At 45.5% G+C, this 12863-nt stretch overlaps 1 protein-coding gene across 1 annotated transcript in view; it reads right to left on the reverse strand.

Moving 5' to 3' along the window:
• Positions 1–12863, reverse strand: part of GPR78 (G protein-coupled receptor 78) — a 103721-nt gene that overhangs the window by 86941 nt on the left and 3917 nt on the right. Inside the window, exon 2 of the mRNA XM_069744761.1 lies at positions 12056–12169. Coding sequence (XP_069600862.1) covers positions 12056–12169 — 114 coding nt within the window. The remainder of the gene's footprint in view (positions 1–12055; positions 12170–12863) is intronic.

Consider the following 12863-nt stretch of genomic DNA (forward strand, 5'->3'; position numbering starts at 1 on the left):
CACCACACATCCTCTATATACTACACCACACAGGAGAGCTGGCAGATCCTCTATATACTACACCACACAGGAGAGTTGACAGATCCTCTATATACTACACCACACAGGAGAGCTGACAGATCCTCTATATACTACACCACACGGGAGAGCTGACAGATCCTCTATATACTACACCACACAGGAGAGCTGACAGATCCTCTATATACTACACCACACAGGTGAGCTGACAGATCCTCTATATACTACACCACACAGGAGAGCTGACAGATCCTCTATATACTACACCACACAGGAGAGCTGACAGATCCTCTATATACTACACCACACAGGAGAGCTGACAGATCCTCTATATACTACACCACACAGGAGAGCTGACAGATCCTCTATATACTACACCACACAGGAGAGCTGACAGATCCTCTATATACTACACCACACAGGAGAGCTGACAGATCCTCTATATACTACACCACACAGGAGAGCTGACAGATCCTCTATATACTACACCACACGGGATAGATCCTCTATATACAACACCACACGGGAGAGCTGACAGATCCTCTATATACTACACCACACAGGAGAGCTGACAGATCCTCTATATACTACACCACACGGGATAGATCCTCTATATACAACACCACACGGGAGAGCTGACAGATCCTCTATATACTACACCACACAGGAGAGCTGACAGATCCTCTATATACTACACCACACAGGAGAGCAGACAGATCCTCTATATACTACACCACACAGGACAGATCCTCTATATACTACACCACACAGGAGAGCTGACGGATCCTTTATATACTACACCACACAGGAGAGCTGACAGATCCTCTATATACTACACCACACAGGAGAGCTGACAGATCCTCTATATACTACACCACAAAGGAGAGCTGACAGATCCTCTATATACTACACCACACAGGAGAGCTGACAGATCCTCTATATAATACACCACACAGGAGAGCTGACAGATCCTCTATATACTACACCACACAGGAGAGCTGACAGATCCTCTATATACTACACCACACAGGAGAGCTGACAGATCCTCTATATACTACACCACACAGGAGAGCTGACAGATCCTCTATATACTACACCACACAGCAGAGCTGACAGATCCTCTATATACTACACCACACGGGAGAGCTGACAGATCCTCTATATACTACACCACACGGGAGAGCTGACAGATCCTCTATATACTACACCACACAGGAGAACTGACAGATCCTCTATATACTACACCACACAGGAGAGCTGACAGATCCTATATATACTACACCACACAGGAGAGCTGACAGATCCTCTATATACTACACCACACAGGAGAGCTGACAGATCCTCTATATACTACACCACACGGGAGAGCTGACAGATCCCCTATATACTACACCACACAGGAGAGCTGACAGATCCTCTATATACCACACCACACCGGAGAGCTGACAGATCCTCTATATACTACACCACACAGGAGAGCTGACAGATCCTCTATATACTACACCACACAGGAGAGCTGACTGATCCTCTATATACTACACCACACAGGAGAGCTGACAGATCCTCTATATACTACACCACACGGGAGAACTGACAGATCCTCTATATACTACACCACACGGGAGAGCTGACAGATCCTCTATATACTACACCACACAGGAGAGCTGACAGATCCTCTATATACTACACCACACAGGAGAGCTGACAGATCCTCTATATACTACACCACACAGGAGAGCTGACAGATCCTCTATATACTACACCACACAGGAGAGCTGACAGATCCTCTATATACTACACCACACAGGAGAGCTGACAGATCCTCTATATACTACACCACACAGGAGAACTGACAGATCCCCTATATACTACACCACACAGGAGAGCTGACAGATCCTCTATATACTACACCACACAGGAGAGCTGACAGATCCTCTATATACTACACCACACGGGAGAGCTGACAGATCCTCTATATACTACACCACACGGGAGAACTGACAGATCCTCTATATACTACACCACACGGGAGAGCTGACAGATCCTCTATATACTACACCACACGGGAGAGCTGACAGATCCTCTATATACTACACCACACAGGAGAGCTGACAGATTCTCTATATACTACACCACACAGGAGAGCTGGCAGATCCTCTATATACTACACCACACAGGAGAGCTGACAGATCCTCTATATACTACACCACACAGGAGAGCTGACAGATCCTCTATATACTACACCACACAGGAGAGCTGACAGATCCTCTATATATTACACCACACGGGAGAGCTGACAGATCCTCTATATACTACACCACACGGGAGAGCTGACAGATCCTCTATATACTACACCACACAGGAGAGCTGACAGATCCTCTATACACTACAACACACAGGAGAGCTGACAGATCCTCTATATACTACACCACACAGGAGAGGGGACAGATCCTCTATATACTACACCACACACGAGAGCTGACAGATCCTCTATATACTACACCACACAGGAGAGCTGACAGATCCTCTATATACTACACCACACAGGAGAGCTGACAGATCCTCTATATACTACACCACACAGGAGAACTGACAGATCCTCTATATACTACACCACACAGGAGAGCTGACAGATCCTCTATATACTACACCACACAGGAGAGCTGACAGATCCTCTATATACTACACCACAGAGGAGAGCTGACAGATCCTCTATATACTACATTACACAGGAGAGCTGACAGATCCTCTATATACTACACCACACGGGAGAGCTGACAGATCCTCTATATACTACACCACACGGGAGAGCTGACAGATCCTCTATATACTACACCACACAGGAGAGCTGACAGATCCTCTATACACTACAACACACAGGAGAGCTGACAGATCCTCTATATACTACACCACACAGGAGAGCTGACAGATCCTCTATATACTACACCACACAGGAGAGCTGACAGATCCTCTGTATACTACACCACACAGGAGAGCTGACAGATCCTCTATATACTACACACGGGAGAGGGGACAGATCCTCTATATACTACACCACACAGGAGAGCTGACAGATCCTCTATATACTACACCACACGGGAGAGCTGACAGATCCTCTATATTCTACACCACACGGGAGAGCTGACAGATCCTCTATATACTACACCACACAGGAGAGCTGACAGATCCTCTATATACTACACCACACAGGAGAACTGACAGATCCTCTATATACTACACCACACGGGAGAGCTGACAGATCCTCTATATACTACACCACACAGGAGAGCTGACAGATCCTCTATATACTACACCACAGAGGAGAGCTGACAGATCCTCTATATACTACATTACACAGGAGAGCTGACAGATCCTCTATATACTACACCACACGGGAGAGCTGACAGATCCCCTATATACTACACCACACGGGAGAGCTGACAGATCCTCTATATACTACACCACACAGGAGAGCTGACAGATCCTCTATATACTACACCACACAGCAGAGCTGACAGATCCTCTATATACTACACCACACAGGAGAGCTGACAGATCCTCTATATTCTACACCACACAGGAGAGCTGACGGATCCTCTATATACTACACCACACAGCAGAGCTGACAGATCCTCTATATACTACACCACACAGGAGAGCTGACAGATCCTCTATATACTACACCACACGGGAGAGCTGACAGATCCTCTATATACTACACCACACAGGAGAGCTGACAGATCCTCTATATACTACACCACACAGGAGAGCTGACAGATCCTCTATATACTACACCACACAGGAGAACTGACAGATCCTCTATATACTACACCACACAGGAGAGCTGACAGATCCTCTATATACTACACCACACGGGAGAGCTGACAGATCCTCTATATACTACACCACACGGGAGAGCTGACAGATCCTCTATATACTACACCACACAGGAGAGCTGACAGATCCTCTATATACTACACCACACAGGAGAGCTGGCAGATCCTCTATACACTACAACACACAGGAGAGCTGACAGATCCTCTATATACTACACCACACAGGAGAGGGGACAGATCCTCTATATACTACACCACACACGAGAGCTGACAGATCCTCTATATACTACACCACACAGGAGAGCTGACAGATCCTCTATATACTACACCACACAGGAGAGCTGACAGATCCTCTATATACTACACCACACAGGAGAACTGACAGATCCTCTATATACTACACCACACAGGAGAGCTGACAGATCCTCTATATACTACACCACACAGGAGAGCTGACAGATCCTCTATATACTACACCACAGAGGAGAGCTGACAGATCCTCTATATACTACATTACACAGGAGAGCTGACAGATCCTCTATATACTACACCACACGGGAGAGCTGACAGATCCCCTATATACTACACCACACAGGGAGAGCTGACAGATCCTCTATATACTACACCACACAGGAGAGCTGACAGATCCTCTATATACTACACCACACGGGAGAACTGACAGATCCTCTATATACTACACCACACAGGAGAGCTGACAGATCCTCTATATACTACACCACACAGGAGAGCTGACAGATCCTCTATATACTACACCACACAGGAGAGCTGACGGATCCTCTATATACTACACCACACAGCAGAGCTGACAGATCCTCTATATACTACACCACACAGGAGAGCTGACAGATCCTCTATATACTACACCACACGGGAGAGCTGACAGATCCTCTATATACTACACCACACAGGAGAGCTGACAGATCCTCTATATACTACACCACACAGGAGAGCTGACAGATCCTCTATATACTACACCACACAGGAGAGCTGACAGATCCTCTATATACTACACCACACAGGAGAGCTGACAGATCCTCTATATACTACACCACACAGGAGAACTGACAGATCCTCTATATACTACACCACACAGGAGAGCTGACAGATCCTCTATATACTACACCACACAGGAGAGCTGACAGATCCTCTATATACTACACCACACAGGAGAGCTGACAGATCCTCTATATACTACACCACACAGGAGAACTGACAGATCCTCTATATACTACACCACACAGGAGAGCTGACAGATCCTCTATATACTACACCACACGGGAGAGCTGACAGATCCTCTATATACTACACCACACGGGAGAGCTGACAGATCCTCTATATACTACACCACACAGGAGAGCTGACAGATCCTCTATATACTACACCACACAGGAGAGCTGGCAGATCCTCTATACACTACAACACACAGGAGAGCTGACAGATCCTCTATATACTACACCACACAGGAGAGGGGACAGATCCTCTATATACTACACCACACACGAGAGCTGACAGATCCTCTATATACTACACCACACAGGAGAGCTGACAGATCCTCTATATACTACACCACACAGGAGAGCTGACAGATCCTCTATATACTACACCACACAGGAGAACTGACAGATCCTCTATATACTACACCACACAGGAGAGCTGACAGATCCTCTATATACTACACCACACAGGAGAGCTGACAGATCCTCTATATACTACACCACAGAGGAGAGCTGACAGATCCTCTATATACTACATTACACAGGAGAGCTGACAGATCCTCTATATACTACACCACACGGGAGAGCTGACAGATCCCCTATATACTACACCACACAGGGAGAGCTGACAGATCCTCTATATACTACATCACACAGCAGAGCTGACAGATCCTCTATATACTACACCACACAGGAGAGCTGACAGATCCTCTATATACTACACCACACAGCAGAGCTGACAGATCCTCTATATACTACACCACACAGGAGAGCTGACAGATCCTCTATATACTACACCACACAGGAGAGCTGACGGATCCTCTATATACTACACCACACAGCAGAGCTGACAGATCCTCTATATACTACACCACACAGGAGAGCTGACAGATCCTCTATATACTACACCACACGGGAGAGCTGACAGATCCTCTATATACTACACCACACAGGAGAGCTGACAGATCCTCTATATACTACACCACACAGGAGAGCTGACAGATCCTCTATATACTACACCACACAGGAGAGCTGACAGATCCTCTATATACTACACCACACAGGAGAGCTGACAGATCCTCTATATACTACACCACACAGGAGAACTGACAGATCCTCTATATACTACACCACACGGGAGAGCTGACAGATCCTCTATATACTACACCACACAGGAGAGCTGACAGATCCTCTATATACAGTGGGGCAAAAAAGTATTTAGTCAGTCAGCAATAGTGCAAGTTCCACCACTTAAAAAGATGAGAGGCGTCTGTAATTTACATCATAGGCAGACCTCAACTATGGGAGACAAACTGAGAAAAAAAAATCCAGAAAATCACATTGTCTGTTTTTTTACCATTTTTTTTGCATATTATGGTGGAAAATAAGTATTTGGTCAGAAACAAACAATCAAGATTTCTGGCTCTCACAGACCTGTAACTTCTTCTTTAAGAGTCTCCTCTTTCCTCCACTCATTACCTGTAGTAATGGCACCTGTTTAAACTTGTTATCAGTATAAAAAGACACCTGTGCACACCCTCAAACAGTCTGACTCCAAACTCCACTATGGTGAAGACCAAAGAGCTGTCAAAGGACACCAGAAACAAAATTGTAGCCCTGCACCAGGCTGGGAAGACTGAATCTGCAATAGCCAACCAGCTTGGAGTGAAGAAATCAACAGTGGGAGCAATAATTATAAAATGGAAGACATACAAGACCACTGATAATCTCCCTCGATCTGGGGCTCCACGCAAAATCCCACCCCGTGGGGTCAGAATGATCACAAGAACGGTGAGCAAAAATCCCAGAACCACGCGGGGGGACCTAGTGAATGAACTGCAGAGAGCTGGGACCAATGTAACAAGGCCTACCATAAGTAACACACTACGCCACCATGGACTCAGATCCTGCAGTGCCAGACGTGTCCCACTGCTTAAGCCAGTACATGTCCGGGCCCGTCTGAAGTTTGCTAGAGAGCATTTGGATGATCCAGAGGAGTTTTGGGAGAATGTCCTATGGTCTGATGAAACCAAACTGGAACTGTTTGGTAGAAACACAACTTGTCGTGTTTGGAGGAAAAAGAATACTGAGTTGCATCCATCAAACACCATACCTACTGTAAAGCATGGTGGTGGAAACATCATGCTTTGGGGCTGTTTCTCTGCAAAGGGGCCAGGACGACTGATCCGGGTACATGAAAGAATGAATGGGGCCATGTATCGTGAGCTTTTGAGTGCAAACCTCCTTCCATCAGCAAGGGCATTGAAGATGAAATGTGGCTGGGTCTTTCAACATGACAATGATCCAAAGCACACCGCCAGGGCAACAAAGGAGTGGCTTCGTAAGAAGCATTTCAAGGTCCTGGAGTGGCCTAGCCAGTCTCCAGATCTCAACCCTATAGAAAACCTTTGGAGGGAGTTGAAAGTCCGTGTTGCCAAGCGAAAAGCCAAAAACATCACTGCTCTAGAGGAGATCTGCATGGAGGAATGGGCCAACATACCAACAACAGTATGTGGCAACCTTGTGAAGATAAAGGATATATTACAAAGTATGGAGATGAAATTTTGTTTCTGACCAAATACTTATTTTCCACCATAATATGCAAATAGAATGTTAAAAAAACAGACAATGTGATTTTCTGGATTTTTTTTTCTCAGTTTGTCTCCCATAGTTGAGGTCTACCTATGATGTAAATTACAGAAGCCTCTCATCTTTTTAAGTGGTGGAACTTGCACTATTGCTGACTGACTAAATACTTTTTTGCCCCACTGTACTACACCACACGGGAGAGCCGACAGATATATATACACATACATACATACATCTCTATATACTACACCACACATGAGAACAGTAATGTAGGTCCACTGTGTGTAGTAAAATACTTACTGGTGGCCATATTCCACTGCAATGAAGAAGACAGAAGCAACGACACAGCGGCAGAAGACGGCGACTGCTGCGTATTTTATTACACACAGGGAAGGTTTCTGTTGGGGGTGAGACATTGTTTTTATTAGTTTGATTTTGGTATAGATTTGATTTTTTTTCATCACTTGTTATAGCTGTTTTTGTGGAATTGTGGCGACCCGAAAAAAGGACATTTGGAATTCTTGAGTTGTTTCTGTTTACGGTGTTTACTGATCGAGTTGTTTTTATATTTTGATAGATCGGACTTTTCTGAACCCAGCAATGCCAAATATGTGTTGTTGTTTTTATTTTTTAAATATATTTATTTTCAATTGAATAAACAGGGGTGATTTGAACTTTAGGAACTTTTTACATTTTGTTTTTACCTTTCACTGGTACAGATAGCCCCCATAGAGGACATGAGGATGCGATCATCCGATTGCATGTGCTGTTATATACAGTGATGCCACAGCATCACTGCATATAGCAGAAATCACAGTCTCCTTTAAAGCTCGGGTACAGGAAGAAGACCCCTGGCTGTCATGACAACCCATCGGCAACCCACGATCACATCATGGGTGCCAATGGGTGAGAGAATGATGCGCACGCATGTTGGCATGTGTTATATGCTGCTGTCAGAGATTGACACTGGCATTTAACACGCGCCATATATGTAAGGCTGATGTCGTAAAGGTGTTACCGGGGACCCCCGTCACCACTGTGTCACCCAATATCCTGTGGGCCCCCTCCCCCACTGTGCTACCTCTATTTTCCTGTGGGCCCCCTCCCCCACTGTGCTACCTCTATTTTCCTGTGGGCCCCCTCCCCCACTGTGTCACCTCTATTTTCCTGTGGGCCCCCTCCCCCACTGTGTCACCTCTATTTTCCTGTGGGCCCCCTCCCCCACTGTGTCACCTCTATTTTCCTGTGGGCCCCCTCCCCCACTGTGTCACCTCTATTTTCCTGTGGGCCCCCTCCCCCACTGTGTCACCTCTATTTTCCTGTGGGCCCCCTCCCCCACTGTGTCACCTCTATTTTCCTGTGGGCCCCCTCCCCCACTGTGTCACCTCTATTTTCCTGTGGGCCCCCTCCCCCACTGTGTCACCTCTATTTTCCTGTGGGCCCCCTCCCCCACTGTGTCACCTCTATTTTCCTGTGGGCCCCCTCCCCCACTGTGTCACCTCTATTTTCCTGTGGGCCCCCTCCCCCACTGTGTCACCTCTATTTTCCTGTGGGCCCCCTCCCCCACTGTGTCACCTCTATTTTCCTGTGGGCCCCCTCCCCCACTGTGTCACCTCTATTTTCCTGTGGGCCCCCTCTCCCACTGTGTCACCCAATATTCTGTGGGCCCCTCCCCCACTATGTCACCTCTGATTTCCTATGGGCCTAGTCAGAGAGGGAAAGGGGAGCCACAGGAAAATAGAGGTGGATGACACAATAGGGGAGGGGGCCCACAAGAAAATTAGAATATCACTGTGGGCCCCCTCCCCTGTGTCACCTATAGGATGAATGGGACCCCCTCCCCTAACTGCCTCTGTGGCCGGAGATCTACTCAGGGTGCCGGCATCATAGTTATTTACTTACAGTCACACTGACTGCAGCCATCAGACACCATCTGCTCCACTGCTGCTTGGGTAGGACTGCTGACCAATCACAGCACAGCTCCTTGCCTGAGCTGTGCTGTGAGCTCACACAAAGAAAACTAACGCTGATTGGCTGAATTGCAGCCAATCAGCGTTTACACTGCTGCCCAGGGCTTTGTGGATTGTGGAAGAGGAGCAGAGATCATACCCAGCACAGGAGACAGGTGACTGCGGGTGAGCTGCTGTGTGCGTCTCCTCTCAGCCTCACAGTCAGCTGTTCCTCTGACTGTGCTGGCTGAAGTGAGGGTCGGCACACACACACAGCTCTCCTGGCAGAGTAATGGCAGCAGGTGATGTGAAGGAGCTGCTCCTGCACTTCCCATCACCTGTGCAGTCTGCCAGCCGGTGCCGACTATACAATAAAGTGCGCACTGCTGTGCGCAAGCTATGAGCATGATGCAGGGCAGGCACAAATGATGGAGGCAGGAGCTGGGGGCGGGGCCCACCGGAGGATTCTCCGGTGTCCCGGTGCCCCAGTCCGACCCTGGGTGCCACCTGTGCAGCCGCAGAGGTAAGAGGGCCCATTTCTACATCAAAGCAGGTGAACTTTTGCATTTTTATGGGCTATTGGACTCTAAAGGGTCAATATAATGCTCTCGTGAAGAGGCCCTCTTCCATCTGTGTCCGCAAGCGGATTTCAATATAATGTCATGGGCTGCAAGGGTTAATATCCCGCCTTGTAGTGACTACCAACAAGTTTAGGGATCTTACAGTCTGAGTAAAGTTACCTGGAAACGAGCAAATTAACTCTGCTCAAGGAAGAGGAAAGCTAGCTAGCGCCATCTACTGAAGGTAGCTACGCAATAACGTCCATGCCTAAAATGAGTCTTGCAACATAATTTCACATTTTTAGCCAGACCAGAATCTTTGCAAAAGGAAAAGACGTCCATCTGCACCTATCTGTTTGGTTATTGACATATTTGCAATGAAATAAATCCATGAGAAACTAAAAAAAAGACACTTTATAGTGTGAGGCAGTGAGGGGGATCATATGCGAGGGTCGATATGTGTTCCCCAGGATGGGGACAGAGTCCTATTAAACCCGCTGGAGTGCTTTGTGTTCATAGCAGGATGCCTGTGAGTCACAAGGCAAAACAAAAGAAAGAATGGATTAAGTCCAAGTAGTGACTCAGTCAGATTTTTAGGAAAACCCTTTAAGGGCTTTTATTTTTAGAGGGATTGGCAGGTTTGGTAGTTGGGCAAATCCCTTCTCCACTCCGGGTTTTGGTCGTGGCTCTATGGCCACGATTCCATTTAAATCTGTAAGTTTTGCCTTGGGCGTGTCAGTATTGGAGTTTGCAAGCTGCAGAGCAGCAGGCTCTGTGCAACCCAGGTCTGTATGGAGCTAACACAGAGCCAGGGACTTCCAGGCAGCTAACGCTCCCAAGAAACGCGGCTGTGTCATTGTCCACAGCAACGGGTTTTGAGTTCTGGACTGTGTTTATGGAAACCCGACAGCAGTCCAGAGGACTATCTATCACACTGCACCTACCCCGCTGCACTATGACAGTCTTATATTTCTACAACATAGAGACACGGAACCACAAACTAACTTTAATAGGGTTGCCTCTCTTGGTAACTGGATGTGGTTGGAGATTCACCATGAAGCACATATCCAGAATTATGCTAATAATTATGCTAATTATGCTATCAAATTTGCTTGAAACACCACTCCAGTGGGGGTTTTTTTCACAGCTGGAGTGGCACTTTAAAATTAATTTCCCTGCCCCAGGTCTTATATTCACCCTTCACCATTTTTCGGCACAGCTTCAGTTCCGCGGCACAGTTTTGTAAGCTCAACTTCTGACTGACCGGAAGTAAGAAGCTACGTCACAAGCTCTCAATGCAGATCTATGAGAGCCAGAGCAAGGCCAGATAGAAGCTCTCATAGAGATGTATTGAAAAGTTGAAAAGTGACCTCTGTGCCGCTTCATGAAACAATAGAGCTGCCGACAGGTCACTTTTCACCGGTAGGTGAGTAAGAGACGGGGCAGGGGAATGACATATAAAGCACCACTGTAGTCATGCAATAAAAAAATTTCTGGAGTGGGGCTTTAAGGAGCAAAATTATTCTTTGTTTTGAAAAGTTTTTGTAGGGGGGGTTGGAAAAGGAACTTGGGGAATGTGGAAGTCTACAGCAGAAAATCTAGAAGCTTGTAAAGTTATTGGTTGTTGCCTGTCTTTCCTTCTGCGGTATATTAAAGTGCGGGAATAAATTTAGACCTGTTGGTCACAATACTCGACTTCTAGGCACCTTCATTCCCTATAATATGTAGAAACAGATTCTATAAAGGAAAAAATTAACATTTTCAGAAGAGGCTTACCCATTATTTCAAAAACCTGCCTGCATCCAATGCTGCTTTTAGTTACCAGCCATCTATTTGTTTTTATTGCAGACACGACAAGTCATACTGACCTTGTGATGACGTAGGGCGCAAAGCACACCACAAAAGAGCCTATAAAAATACTGATTTTCTTTGTAGCCCGCTGCCTTCTTCTTTTTTGCTCACTTAGACATCTCTGCTTCACACTGCAAGGTAGAAGCGCTGTATGATTACACAGGAACGTCAGCCAAACCGTGGGACAGACACTACATGGCGCATATTAGGAGAAAATGATAAGTCACAATTGTGACAGTAATACAGGAGAACATGGGCACGTATGAAAATACCCAGTCATTTAGTAATACAATAAAATGTCTAATATGATAGTTAGATAGATAGTAGATAGAGATATATGAAAGAGTATCTATCTATCTTTCTTTCTTTCTATAGATAGATAAGATAGATGATAGATAATAGATAGATAGATAGATGATAGATAGATAGATAGATAGATAGATAGATAGATAATAGATAGATAGATAGATAGATAATAGATAGATACAGATGATAGATAGATAGATAGATAGATAGATAGATAGATAGATAGATAGATAATAGATAGATAGATAGATAGATAGATAGATAGATAGATAGATAGATAGATACAGATGATAGATAGATAGATAGATAGATAGATAGATAGATAGATAGATAGATAATAGATAGGTGATAGATAGATAGATAGATAGATAGATGATAGATAGGTGATAGATAGATAGATAGATAGATAGATAGATAGATGATAGATAGATAGATAATAGATAGATAGATAGATAGGTGATAGATAGATAGATAGATAGATAGATAGATAGATACAGATGATAGATAGATAGATAGATA

The sequence above is a fragment of the Ranitomeya imitator genome, chromosome 1 (genome assembly GCF_032444005.1).
Source record: "Ranitomeya imitator isolate aRanImi1 chromosome 1, aRanImi1.pri, whole genome shotgun sequence".
NCBI lineage: Eukaryota > Metazoa > Chordata > Amphibia > Anura > Dendrobatidae > Ranitomeya > Ranitomeya imitator.